This window comes from Tupaia chinensis, unplaced genomic scaffold (assembly GCF_000334495.1).
Source record: "Tupaia chinensis unplaced genomic scaffold, TupChi_1.0 Scaffold000099_1, whole genome shotgun sequence".
In the NCBI taxonomy this organism is placed as follows: Eukaryota; Metazoa; Chordata; class Mammalia; order Scandentia; family Tupaiidae; genus Tupaia; species Tupaia belangeri.
The window spans coordinates 2,329,643-2,343,215 of NW_006159563.1; the positions used below are offsets into that span (position 1 = coordinate 2,329,643).

Sequence of the window (13,573 nt, forward strand, 5' to 3'; positions counted from 1 at the left end):
TCAAAGTCTTCAAGATAATCTGGAGTGGTTGCTCTTTTGCAATCTCTACTGATTACAATGCTGGGCTGGAAAAGTCCAAGTTATTTTATGTTATAAATTCTTTCATTTATCTTCTCTAATCCTCTCTGCCAATCAGAACTATTTATGGGGCCAGGCCATCTTTCAAAAAGCTTCTGTTGATGGGAACCAGCATTTAGCATAATGGCTATGTCGCTGGACTCCCACATAGTTGACCGTGGTTTGCGTCCCGGACCCAGTGGCTTAAAACTCACGCCAGGCGCGTGTGCGTGCGTGCCCAAGATCCTGAGAGGAGAATGGAGGAGAAGGGATTGCGGCGTGACCATCCCCCCTGGGGGGTGATTTCTCGCTTTCTGTCTCTATGTCTCTCTGTCTGTCTGGCGAGCGCATGCGCCCTATAGCAAAAACCTCTCCAAAAAAAAAAAAAAAAGCTTCTGTTGGCTTACTTGAGATCCACCTTCGTCCCATAGTTTTCTGATTAATCTTCAGATATGACATTCCAGTCAAAGCCCTGTCCAATAATGAGTATTTCCAATGTCTGATTCAATGCAACAAGTATTACTGAACTTATGCAAATAATCCTTCTACCACAAAATAAGAATACTCCCAGATGTTTTCCAATTCCAGAGGAGTCAGAAAGAAAGAAAAGTTTTTGTTTCTTTTAAAAAAAAAAAAAAGAAACAAGAAAACATATTTTAACAAATTGCTGAACCTATCAACAACTCAAAAGAAAGTAAAATGCTTAAGTTGGGAAAATAAAGCATAGTAAAAAAAAAAGTCAGTAATGTTTTACTCAAAAGTCATAAAGTTCTATTTTGCCAGTTCAGTCTTAAGTTCAAACTCTCTTCTGTTGAATATGCAGATCTACTGTGATCCAGTTTTTTCCTTTAAATCCTGGAAGTTAACGTTCAACATTATTGATATTTCTTGTCCCCAGCATTAAATTGGTCACTTTCTTGGTTGCTTTTTGTTCTCTTATTTCTGCATGTGTCTTTAGCTTTCCTGGTAGAACACTCTTTTCAGAACCTCTTGAAGAGCGGGTCTGCTATTGGCAAATTTTTTCAGGTCTTGTTTATTTGAGAATGTTTTTATCCTTTCTTTCCATATGAAAGATAATCTTGGGTATAGTATTCTTGGTTGATATTGTTTTTCACTTAACACATTGAATATATTTTCCCATTCTTTCCTTGCTTACATTGTTTCTGACAAGAGGTCTGAGGTTAGCCTGATTGGATAACCTTTATAAGTAACCTGATGTTTCTCTCTTTTAGTGCCTTGTCTTTGTAGATTTGGCCAGTCTGGCTATGATGCACCTTGGAGAAGATCTTCTTGGGTTAATTCTATTAGGAGTCCTTTGTATTTCTTGGGTTTGGATATTTAAATGCCTCTATAGATTTGGAAAGCTTTTTCCCAAGATTTCATGGAATAGATTATCAATGCCTTTATTTGTTTCCTCACCTTCTGGGATTATCCAGATATTAGGGTGCTTAGTGCTGTCTAGTATTTCTCTTATAGTAGTCTCATTTTGGGGGTTATTTTTTTTTTCAGTTTTTGTTGTTTTTTTCTAGGTCAGAGGTTTTATCATCTAAGTAAATTTTAAAATTCATATACACATCAGTACATTATTTCATAGCATGCAAAATGACCATATATTTAAACTGGCTACAGATTAATTCATTTTGGTTATCTTAATAATCATTAATGACTGTTAGAAACAAGATCAAGAATTTTTTAAATCAGTGAAAAAATCAAGTGTCTTTTTGTGTAGCTATATAAACCTAGAATCCCCCATTTCTTTTCTTTTATTCTATTTCCTCCTTTTGTCTCATTCTTTATTCTTTCAAGACAAAAAATCTTGTTTTACTTTAAAGTACTTTAAGCAACAATATTTTAATATAAGATGTTCAAAATTTTGCATATTTACTTTGACAGTAATTTTTATATTTATGTAATAATCATTTACATATTACTATATTTAAATATCTAGAAATAATCCTGACAAATCTTAGTTTCAACAAGGGCTGGGTCACCTTCTGCCATTTCCCATCATCAAAGATCAGCTGGTCCCAAATGAACTCAAAAGAGAACATACATTTGGTCCATCTATTTAATTCTTAAATCTCTCCAGGGAGGAAGATTCTAAAACTTAATATTCCATTGCAATGCAGAAAATTATTTCTTCTCCCAGTGAGAAAAATTATCTTCCTTTTCCTAATGAGAAAAATTATCTTTCTTTTCTTATAATTCAAAAGCTATAGAAGCCTATTTTTCTTTGGTTCTCAGCCAAGCTACAGAACACCTGGAGAATGACTTTTAATATGCATATTAAAATTATAGCTCCCTTCCAGGAATTTCACAAAAGGCATCACAGAAGAGCTTTGTCAATACTCCCTAGATTCTACACAGAGGTTTAATTACAATAACAGGATTTTAAAGATCAGGCTGACAATTAGTAAGATTATAGGGCAACACACACTTATTTCTTCAGTTCCACCTTGGAATACAATAAGAAAAAATAACCACTGCAACAAACAGCAGCTAGACTGAGAGGATAAAAAAATACTATTCATTTTGGATAAAGGAAAAATTGTCTTTAATAATTTAATCAGGAAAAATGAAGCACTCAACATCCATCACTAGTAGTTACATAGAGCATGTAATCATCAGTCTTACTTTCACTGCTTCTTCATTCTCACCTAAAACTGCTATTTTAACTTGTCATATTTCCATAGCAACTGCGACCTCAATTTTTTAATGGATGCATAATAATTGTACGTATTTATAGAGTACAGTGTGATTTTTTTCAGTACGTGAATACAATTATAATGACCAAATCAAGGTAATTAACACTTCCATCATCTCAGACATTCATTACCTTGTACTAGAATAATTCAATTCCTTTCTAGTTATTCTGAAAAATATACAATAGGTTAACTATAGTTACTCTACTGTGCTTTACAACACTAGAACTTCTTTTATCTTATTGCAATTTTTTTTGTGTTAGCCAACTTCTCTTCATCTCATTCTCCCCTCTTCTCTGTCTCTAGAATCACTCTTCAACTCTTTACTTCTGTGAGATCAAATGTTTTTTAGTTTCTACGTGAGATTGAAAACATGTGATTTTTCTCTTTCCGTACCTGTCTTATTTCACTAACAATGTCCTCCAGGTTTGTCCATGTTGCCTGGAATGATAGGATTTTGTTCTTCTTAATGGCTGAATACTATTCCACTGTGTGCATGTGTGTGTGTGTGTGTGTGTGTGTGTGTACACACCTTCTTTATCAATTTGTCTTTTAGTTGACATTTAGATGAGCCCATATCTTGACTGTTGTGAATAGTACCATAATGAATATTAGTCTTATCTCTACAACATAGTGATTTCCTTTCCTTTGGATATATGTCTAGAAGTGGGATTGCTGGTTCATACAGCAGTTGTATTCAGTTTTCTGAGAAGTCTCCATATCCATACTATTTTCCATAATGGCTGTACTAATTTATATCTCCACTAGTACTGGAAATTTTCACAGGATCATTTATTTAAAAGATTGTCCTTTCCCCAGTGAATGTTTTTGGCACCTTTGTCAAAAATAAGTTGGCCATATATAGGTGGATTTATTTCTGGGTTTTCTATTCTGCTCAACGGCATATGAGTTTAGTATTTGTTCAATTTTTTTGTTTCGTTTTCTTTGTTTGGTTTTGTGTGTGTGTGTTTGTTTTTTCTTTTTCTTTTTTGTTTGTTTTGCCAGTACTATGCTGTTTTGGCTGCTATAGTTCTGTGGGTTTTTTTTTTTTTTTTTTTTGAGAGGTTTTCGCTATAGGGCGCGTGCGTTCGCCAGACAGACAGAGAGACATAGAGACAGAAAGCGAGAAATCACCCCCCAGGGCGGATGGTCATGCAGCAATCCCTTCTCTTCCATTCTCCTCTCAGGATCTTGGGCACGCACGCACACGAGCCCGGCATGAGTTTTAAGCCACTGGGTCCGGGACGCGAACTGTGGTCGACTACGTGGGAGTCCAGCGACATAAGCCATTACACTAACTGCTGGTTCCCAAGTTCTGTGGTATATTTTGAAGTCAGGCAGTGTATGTTATCACCAGCTTTGTTCTATGTTCTATTTACACAGGGTTGCTTGGCTATTCAGAGTCTTCTGTGGTTCCATACCAATTATTTATTTTTTTCTATTTCTGTGAAGGATACCACTGGTATTTTAATATGGACAGCACTAAATCTGTAAATAGCTTTTGAAATTATCAACATCTTAACAATATTGACATTTCCAATCCACGAATATGGGATGTCTTTCTAGTTTGTGGTGTGTGCATCCTCTTCAATTTATACCATCAGTGTTTTATAGATTTCATTGTAGAGCTTTTACCTTCTTGGTTAAAATTCCTGGGCTTTTCTTTGTTGGGAGTTTGTTTTTGTTTTTTTGTTTTTTGGTTTTTTATTACTGATTCAATCTCATTAGTCCTTATGGTTATGTTCAGGTTTTCTAATTATCCCTGGTTCAATGTTGGCAGGTCATATGTGGTTCAGAAATTTATTCATTTCATCTAAGTTTTACAATTTGTTAATGTATAATTGTTCATAATAGTCTCTAATAATCTTTTTTACTTCTGTTGTATCAGTCATAATGTTTTATTCTTTGTTTTTTATTTATTTGTTTTTCCCTTTTCCTCCTGCTAGTCTAGCTAATAGTTTTTCAATTTTGTATACACAAGGGGTATTCCAAGAACTAACAGAAAATATGTACTATGAAAATGCTATTTGGGAAACAGCAGTTAGCGTAATGGTTATGTCGCTGGACTCCCACGTAGTTGACTGTGGTTTGCGATCTGGACCCGGTGGCTTAGAACTCACGCCAGGCGCGTGTGCGTACGTGCCCAAGATCCCAAGAGGAGAATGGAGGAGAAGGGATTGCGGTGTGACCATCCCCACTGGAGGGTGATTTCTTGCTTTCTGTCTCTATGTCTCTCTCTGTCTGTCTGGCGAGCACACGCGCCCTATAGCGAAAACCTCTCCACAAAAAAAAAAAAAAAAAATGCTATTTGTGGATTAAAAAATTTTGGACACCAAAATAAACTTGTACTTCTTATTATCTATGAAAAAGGATATTTGACTTTGTTTTCTATTAAAAATTTAAGTTTTTATTCTTGGTATTTTAGCCATTAATCTACAGAGTTAATTTTTGTTTTTAAAGTGAGAGAGTGATCCATTTTAATTTGGGCAACCACTTTTTGTGCAGATCATTTTTAAAAATAAGTATTTTTAAATTGTATTTATTTATTTATTTTATTTTTTATTTTTGGATGGCCATGCCGCAATCCATTTTGCTCTTGGGATCTTGGGCATGTATGTACACGCGCCTGGCATAAGTTTAAGTCACCGGGTCTGGGACTCAAACCACAGTTGACTACATGGGAGCCCAGTGACATAGCCATTATGCCAACTGCTGGTTGGCAAATAAAAGCTGTATATGCTTATCATGTACATGTTCTGAAATATGTAACTTAGAATTCTACATGGTAGAATGGCTAAATCAAGCTAATTAATATTATACATTACCTCACATACTTATTTTGAGAGGGTTCAAGGAAACTTAAAACCTGCTCACTTAGCAATTTTTTAAAAGCCTGTTTAGTTCTTCCATGAGAGACTGAGAGACAGCAGTCCCAACTGGAACTTGATGCTCAATCAAGCCTCAGTCAACTTTGGATCCTGAACTTACATGCATCCAGTGTACTCTGGGAGGTTTCCTAACTTGAACCTAGAACTTTTCTATGTAGCTCACTCTTGCAGAGTGTTGTGTTTTACCACTGCATACTGCCTGCATCCTTTCCCCGTCCCTTCAATCATGTATGAGTAATTTCCTAGAATAAAAAACATTGTTAAGTATAGTTATCATGCTTTGCAATGTATCTCTTGAAGTTAATTCTCCTTCAAACTGTAAGTTTTTAATCCTTTGATCAACAACTCTCCAATCTCTCAGAGTCCCAGCCATAGTAACCACTATTCTATTCTTTACTTCTATGAGTTTGACATTTTTAGATTCCACATACAAGACTTAAAAAGGTTTTTGGAAAAAACTGAATTAAGTCTATTTATTTTAACATAAAAACATTTTGAACTCCATCAATTGTGAATTTCATCATTCACATTTCCCATGAAATTTTTGAAAAGTCCTCATATAAATGAGACTGTAGTATTTGTCTTTCTGTACCTGGCTTAATTAACATAATGTGCACCAGGTTCATTCATATTCTTGCAAATGACAGGACTTACTTCTTTCTTAACACTGAGTAGTCCATTGTGTATACATGTCATCTTTTCTTTATCCATTCATCCACTGACCAGCACTGAGGTTAATTTCACATTTTGGCTATCATGAATAATGTAAAATGAACATGAGAATGCAGTTATCTCTGCAATATACTGACTTCATTTCTTTTTGATATATATCCAGTACAAAGATTGTCAAATCATGATAGTTTTAACTTTTGAGGAACTCCATACTATACTGATTTACATTTCTGCTAATAGTTTGTGTTTTCTTTTCTACACATCCTTAATAGTTATCTTTTGTAATTTTCCTAATTATCACTCTTACATGTGTGAGTGCCATCTCATGGTTTTAACTTGCATTTATCTGATGTGATGCCATACATTTTTTTTTTTTGAGAGGTTTTTGCTATGGGCACGTGCGCTCGCCAGACAGACAAGAGACAGACAGAAAGTGAGAAATCACCCCCCTAGGGGGGATGGTCACGCCACAATCCCTTCTCCTCGATTCTCCTCTCGGGATCTTGGGCACGCACGCACACGCGCCGGGCGTGAGTTTTTTAAGCCACCGGGTCCGGGACGCAAACCACGGTCGACTACGTGGGAGTCCAGCGACATAGCCATTACGCTAACTGCTGGTTCCCCATTTTTAAAAAAAATTCATGTTGACCATTTGTGTGACTTATTTTGAGAAATGTCTGTTCAGGTCTTTTCCTATTTTAAAATCAGATTCTTCCTTTACATGCTAGGGAGTTAAGTTCGTATGTATTGATATTTTGGGTATTAACCATCTATCTGATGTATGATTTGTAAATAGTCTCTTCCATTCCATGGATTGTCTCTTTATTCTGTTGTTTCCTTTGCTATGCAAAAACTATTTAGTTTGTGAATTTCTCATACTATTTTTCCATTTTTTTGTTTGTTTGTTTCCTGTGAACTTGGCATCATATCTAAAAAATCATTGCCAGACCAATGTCATGGTCTTTTCCTTGTAAGTTTTTTTTCTTTTTCTTTTTCTTATTATGTCCTGCTTTCTTCTAAGAAAGAGAATGAGCAGGCAGTTGAGGGTTGAGGGAAGGGGTAGACACATCCAACCTGGATTTCCTGTCGTAAACTTAAGCCAGCCAAGATCATGGCTATGCATGTCCAGAGAGACCTCAGCACACAAAACCCTGGATCTTGCCATGTGGCTTTAGTTTCTTGGAGCAGTTATCACTGCACCACTGTGCTGGCTATCCTACATCTTCTTCTAGTAGCTTTACAGTGTTGCATCTTATGTTAAAATCTAAGTCATTTTGAGTTGATATTTGCACATGGTGTGAGAACAGGGATTAATTTCACCCTTCTGTATGTGGATATTCATTTTGTTTTTCTTACACCACTTACTGAACGAACTCATTTCCCCTATTGTGTTATCGATATCTTTGTCAATAATTGGTTGACTATAAATGTATGGGTTTATTTCTGGACTCTATTCTATTTCATTGGTCTATGTGTCTGTTTTTTCTGTCAGCGTCATGCTTTTTAATTACTATAGGATTGTAGTGTACTTTGAAATCAGTGTGATGCCATGTTTCATTCTTTTTGCTAAATATTGCATTGGCTAATTAATGTCTTTTAGTTCCTGGTGAATTTTAATATTTTTCTTCTATGAAAAATGTGGGTAAAATTTTGGTAGAGATTGTATTAAACCTGTATGTTGTTTAGATAGCATGAACATTTAAACAATATTCAATCCATGAACAAGGGATGTCTTTCCATTTGTGTGTGTGTCTCTTCAGGTTTTTTTTCATCAATATTTTATCTTTAATCCCTTGGTTAAATTTACACTTCTTTCTCAGCGATTTTATTGTAAATATGACTTAATTTTTTTTTGGAATAGCCCTTTGTTAGTGTATAAAATAGTATTGGGTTTTGTATGTTGTTTTATATCCCACAGCTTTACAGTTATTTATTCTAACAGTTCCTGGTGGAGTCCTTAGAATTTTCTAAATATAGGATCACATCATCTAGAAAAAAAGACAACTTCTCTTCCTGTCCTGTTGGTGGTCTTTTTTTCCTTCTTCTTCTTTTTAAAAATCTCTCTCTGTATTGCTTAATTGCTCTAGCTAGGACTCCAGCTTCATCTTTTTGATAATTCTTCCTTTACTCATTAATCAAATATTTTCATCATTTAATAACATTCTATACTCATATGAATCTCAATTTTCAATCAATTTATCTATTTAATTCTATACTAACAGTATATATCCTTTCACTTCACAGAAATTATTAAATTTATTTAATCAGAGACAGAAAGAAAAGCACTCTCAAAAAGGTCTCATGCCTTGATCTACCTCTCAGCCTTGCCAACCATCCAGGACCAATGTGTGCATGTACCTGATATGTACAGGTAGATCCAGGAAATTAACCCCTATCTTCATATGGCTTTTCCACTGCAGAATGTTATATTACCATCGAGCCACTGCAGCTGTGCCCACAGAAATTTCTTATATCTTGTAGGGTAAGTCCTTCAGAAGTATTCTGGCTTTCTAGTCCTCCAGCTTTGAACTCCTAGTTCATCTTTGTACTTCTGTGCAATCACTTTTGGCGATCACTCATAACAACCTTGTCATTCCTCCATCACATTCAGCTCCTAGACCCCAACCCCAGAGCTATTTAAATCTAACAGTCTACCTACTCAATCATTACATACAATAAATCTAAAAAAATATACAAAACCATTCTAAAGGATGCCATTTTATAAATACAGATGTCAATGGAATTTCAGAACTGCTCAGTAATCCTACATTCTTTTGTCAATGTATCTTCCCACTCCTTTAGATTAGGAAACTGTAGCAGTGGAAGTATATTCAGTAGTGAGTAAGTCAAGCTTCTAAAGCCAGATTGCCTGGGTTCAAATTTTAGCTCTACTACTTACTAAATTTGCAACTTTGGCAAGTTAACTCTTTTATCTCAGTTTCTCTGTATCTATTTTACTATTAGTAAAATACCTCTTAAAGTCATTAGGAGAAGCAGATGTAAGAGAATAAATATAAAGCACCTGAGAATGTCTGGCATTATAGGTAAAACTCAATGCTAGGATTGTTACCCTAGATGATTTCACATCTTACCCTCTTTCCTCCACCTCTTTTTCCTACTTTTCTCTTCATTGATGGTCTTTTTACTTCATTAAGAAAGTAGTCAAAAGTTTCACATTTTCCTGTCGACAAATCTTCCAATTTATTTTCCCTATACCCATATAGTCTACCACTCTATTACTATAAACTGTTATTATTCCTACAGCAATTCCTTGCAAAAAATGTCTATAATTGATGACTAGACTTTTCCCCCCTCCCATATGACTTATCGAAAATCTCAAAATTGCCAAATCGAAGAGACAATTCTCAGTCCTTATCCTACCCTCCATTCATGTTCACATCTGCATTCTTCACTTGGCTTTGGTTAGAGTGTAACACTGGCTGCTCCTCCTATTTTGCAACTTATCTTCCACATTACTAAACTTCAGTGTGTCCAGTGCTCATGCTTCCAACCTTTCTCTGTTCTACCCGTAGTTAACCCCTTAGTGATCTCACTCAAGAGTCATAGTTTTCTGTACTCTCTATTTACTGATGACTCTCCTGAACTTCATAGCATATGGTCAGCTGCCAGTTCACATTTCAGGATGCCTAATAGGGATCTCAATGTAATGCATCCAAAATAGAACTCTTAATTTCTCCTTCAAAATCTGTTTCTCCACCAGTATCCCCCACCCAGTAAAGAACAGCACAGGTCACCCAAGTGCTCAGGGGAAAAAAAAAATCATGGTGTTATAACTAAGTTGTCTTATATCCTTTTTTTTTTCTTTTTTAGATTTTTGCCATAGAACACGTGTACTCACCAGACAGAGAGAGACAGAGAGGTTAAAGCAAAAAAATCACCCCCCCCCCAGAGGGATGGCCACACAGCAATCTCTTCTCCACTCATGCCCAGCATGAATTTCAAGCCACCAGATCCAGGACTTGAACCATGATCAGCCATGTGAGAGTCCAGAATGTAACCATTATGCCATCTGTTGGCCCCTATCCTATAGTCTTTAACAAATACTATTGGTTCTACCAACAAACAGTGTAACTAACCCAAATCACTTTATAGGTCCTCCCTTGAGGACCTAAGTCAACATCACCTCTTACCTGGACTATTGCAATACCTTTCCAATTGGCCTCACAGATCCATGTTTTTTATCCTCAGAATAAGAATAAGCCCATAAAAACGCAAAGCATGTTTTTTTATTATCCTGCTCAAACTGAACAATGGTGCTCATCCCTGTTAAGATAAAACAGGCTCTAACACCAACTACAGGCTCCACAATTTCCCATGCAACTCTCAGACCTCATCTAGAGTCACCACCCTACTGTTCACTATCAAGAAGTAGTGTAGTCACCCTACTGTTCACTCACTGTTCTGGAAAAGTGTCAGCCCATTCTACTTTCAAAGAATCCCTCTTTCTGGAAAGTTCTACTCTGCATACTCTGGCTTGTCTTTAGGCTCTTAGATCAAATGTAATCTCCACAAAGATGCCGTCTTAAACTCCCCTACCCATTGGAGCCACCTCCATCCCAAAGTCAGTATCACCACTCAACTACCTAATTTACAAAACAAATAAAACATAATTTTGTATTTCTACTTTTTAAGAGATTTTTGCTATATGACACGGGTTTACTGGAGAGAGAGAAAGTGAGAAATCAGCCCTGGCGGGGATGGCCACCACAATCCTTTTACCTCCATTCTCCTCTCCGGGTCTTGGGCACCCATGTATGCACCCAGCAGGACAGTACTAAGCCATGGGGGCTAGGACTCAAATCGTGGTTGGCCACGTGGGAGCCCAGCGACATAACCGTTACATCATCTGCTGGGCCCAAAACCTTATTTTTAAACTTACTTCTATAAACATTTTTGTCCCCTCATATCTGGACTATAAACTTTTAATAGACACTTCACTCTCCTGAATAATGTATCTACAAAGCCTACAAAAGGGCCTGACAGAAGACATTTTTAAATTGTTTGTTGAGTGAATCAACGTCCCAGGATACTTTCACATCTACTTCATTTCAGAGAGAAACTGAGGTTGAAAGCGTTAGTTACCTAAGGCCACATCAGTTAAGTGGCAACTCTGGCGTTTGCAGTCCGCCAAGTATGACATCAAAATTTGCATTTTTGGGGGGGGGTTGGTTATAACACACAGTGTCCCACTAAATTTTGCTATTTACAATTTACCAAGCTTCTTGTTGAGTGCAAGCTAAGACTTCAAAAGTCTAACTTCTAGTCGCATCACAGAAAACCCAGGCCGACACAGAAAAGCCCAGCGGGGTCCGCCCCCTATGACCTGGCGCGCCACGGCCGGCCGCTAAGGGCTGCCGAGAGCGCCTGCGCCGTGAGCTGGTCTCGTGCAAAGGGGATCTGGGATTCGTAGTCCACGCTCCTCCCATGTACAGTATTCACACGGAGATGGAAAAAAAGATGCTAATTAAATCTCTCTGAACTGCATGCCAACTAAATAAGACGCAGATCCTGGCCCAGGAGACTGCTGCAAACACGAAGTTTCCCACGAGAAGCGCCAGCCCCGAGTCAGGCGCTGCGCAGACAACCGCGCGGGGTCCTCGACAAGGCGGGGCTTGCTCGCGGTGGCTTGTGGCTCCTTCCTGGGCTGCTTCGTTCTTTCGCTCCGGCCTGTGGCGCCGTTAGGATGGGTGAGTTGTGCTGGGCCCGGGGAAGGTGCAGCAAGCGGGCTCTGGGGAGTATTGCACGGGCGCGTGGTGGGAATAGAGTGGGGAAGAAGACCTCGCGGGATGGGCGGACGGAGGAGAGCCGAGGAAGCGCGGTTCTCGCAGGGCACATGGCCCGGCGTGGGAGAGGCCTTTGCGGCGCGGAGGACGCAGGAAGGCCGGTTGCGGCTCGTGGGTTCTAGTGTAGGGCCATTCCTCAAAGTACCTGCGCCCCTTCCTAACGTGCGGATTGGTTTAGAAGCTGAACGTGGAAGCGGCTGGTGGGCCAAGGTATGGTGCAAGAGCCGACCGGCATACGGGTTTAGACCAGAGTGAGGCTCGTGTGTTAGGACGTGTAACACGTGACCCTGGTGTGTTCTTGAGGGGGCATTAAAACGATTGTGGTTTCGACTGTAGGCAAGTGTCGCGGTCTTCGTACTGCCAGGAAGCTCCGCAGTCACCGACGGGACCAGAAATGGCATGATAAACAGTATAAGAAAGCCCATTTGGGTACAGCCCTCAAGGCCAACCCTTTTGGAGGTGCTTCCCATGCCAAGGGGATTGTGCTGGAGAAAGTGTAAGTCTGCTGCTCCCTTCGTTCTTTCTTTTGCTATGGTAACTTGAGAAAAACTCAAATTTACTTAAAAGTCCTGTTTAAGAACCTGTTAATAAACTCTCTGAAAACTGTTCCAAGCGAGTGGTACCTGTTAACTCTTCTAAAGACAGAGACTTAGAACTATAAAGGAAGTGGGGATTTTCCCTCTTGTGCTAATAAATTTTATGCTTAATGTACTAAGATGTGTTCCTTTTTTGGAAAGTCCACTCACTCACCTGTGCCTTTTTATGTTTCAGAGGGGTTGAAGCCAAACAACCGAATTCTGCCATCAGAAAGTGTGTCAGGGTCCAACTAATCAAGAATGGCAAGAAGATCACAGCCTTTGTACCCAACGATGGTTGCTTGAACTTTATTGAGGTGAATGTTTCAGACTTAATCTCTTAATGGCTTTTCTTTAAGTGGCCTGTCTGATTTTTTTACTTGGTGAATGGGAGCTTCCTTGCATGAGTTGGGGTTTATGTGATTATCACTGACACGGAAGTAAATTGTGATTTTATTCCAGGAAAACGATGAAGTTCTGGTTGCTGGATTTGGTCGAAAAGGTCATGCTGTTGGTGACATTCCTGGAGTCCGGTTTAAGGTTGTCAAAGTAGCCAATGTCTCTCTCTTGGCTCTATACAAAGGCAAGAAGGAAAGACCAAGATCATAAATTTTGATGGTGAAAACACAGTAGTAATAAATTTTCATATGATAAAAATGTTTCGTATCTTGTTTTCCTTATCACAAAGATACATTTTGTGCTTTACTGGTTTTAGGAGATGGAGAGGAATATCCTCAGCATTTTCTAGAGTGAGTGGCATTTACAGTTTAGTAGGCCATTTACCTCCACAAGTAAAGATAAGTTATAAATCTGGAGTAAATGCACAGTATGCTAACAGTACTTTAAAAACAAATTAACTTTTTCTCTTTTTTTTG

The 13,573-nt window shown here is 38.1% G+C and overlaps 1 protein-coding gene across 1 annotated transcript; it reads left to right on the top strand.

The window, feature by feature from the left end:
• Positions 1-11,957: 11,957 nt before the first annotated feature.
• RPS23 (ribosomal protein S23) lies at positions 11,958-13,355 on the top strand. The gene is made up of 4 exons (XM_027769949.1): positions 11,958-12,027; positions 12,460-12,619; positions 12,895-13,015; positions 13,161-13,355. The coding sequence occupies exons 1-4, from the start codon at positions 12,024-12,026 to the stop codon at positions 13,305-13,307; spliced, it is 432 nt and encodes a 143-aa protein (XP_027625750.1). The 5' UTR covers positions 11,958-12,023; the 3' UTR covers positions 13,308-13,355.
• The last annotated feature ends 218 nt before the right edge of the window (positions 13,356-13,573 follow it).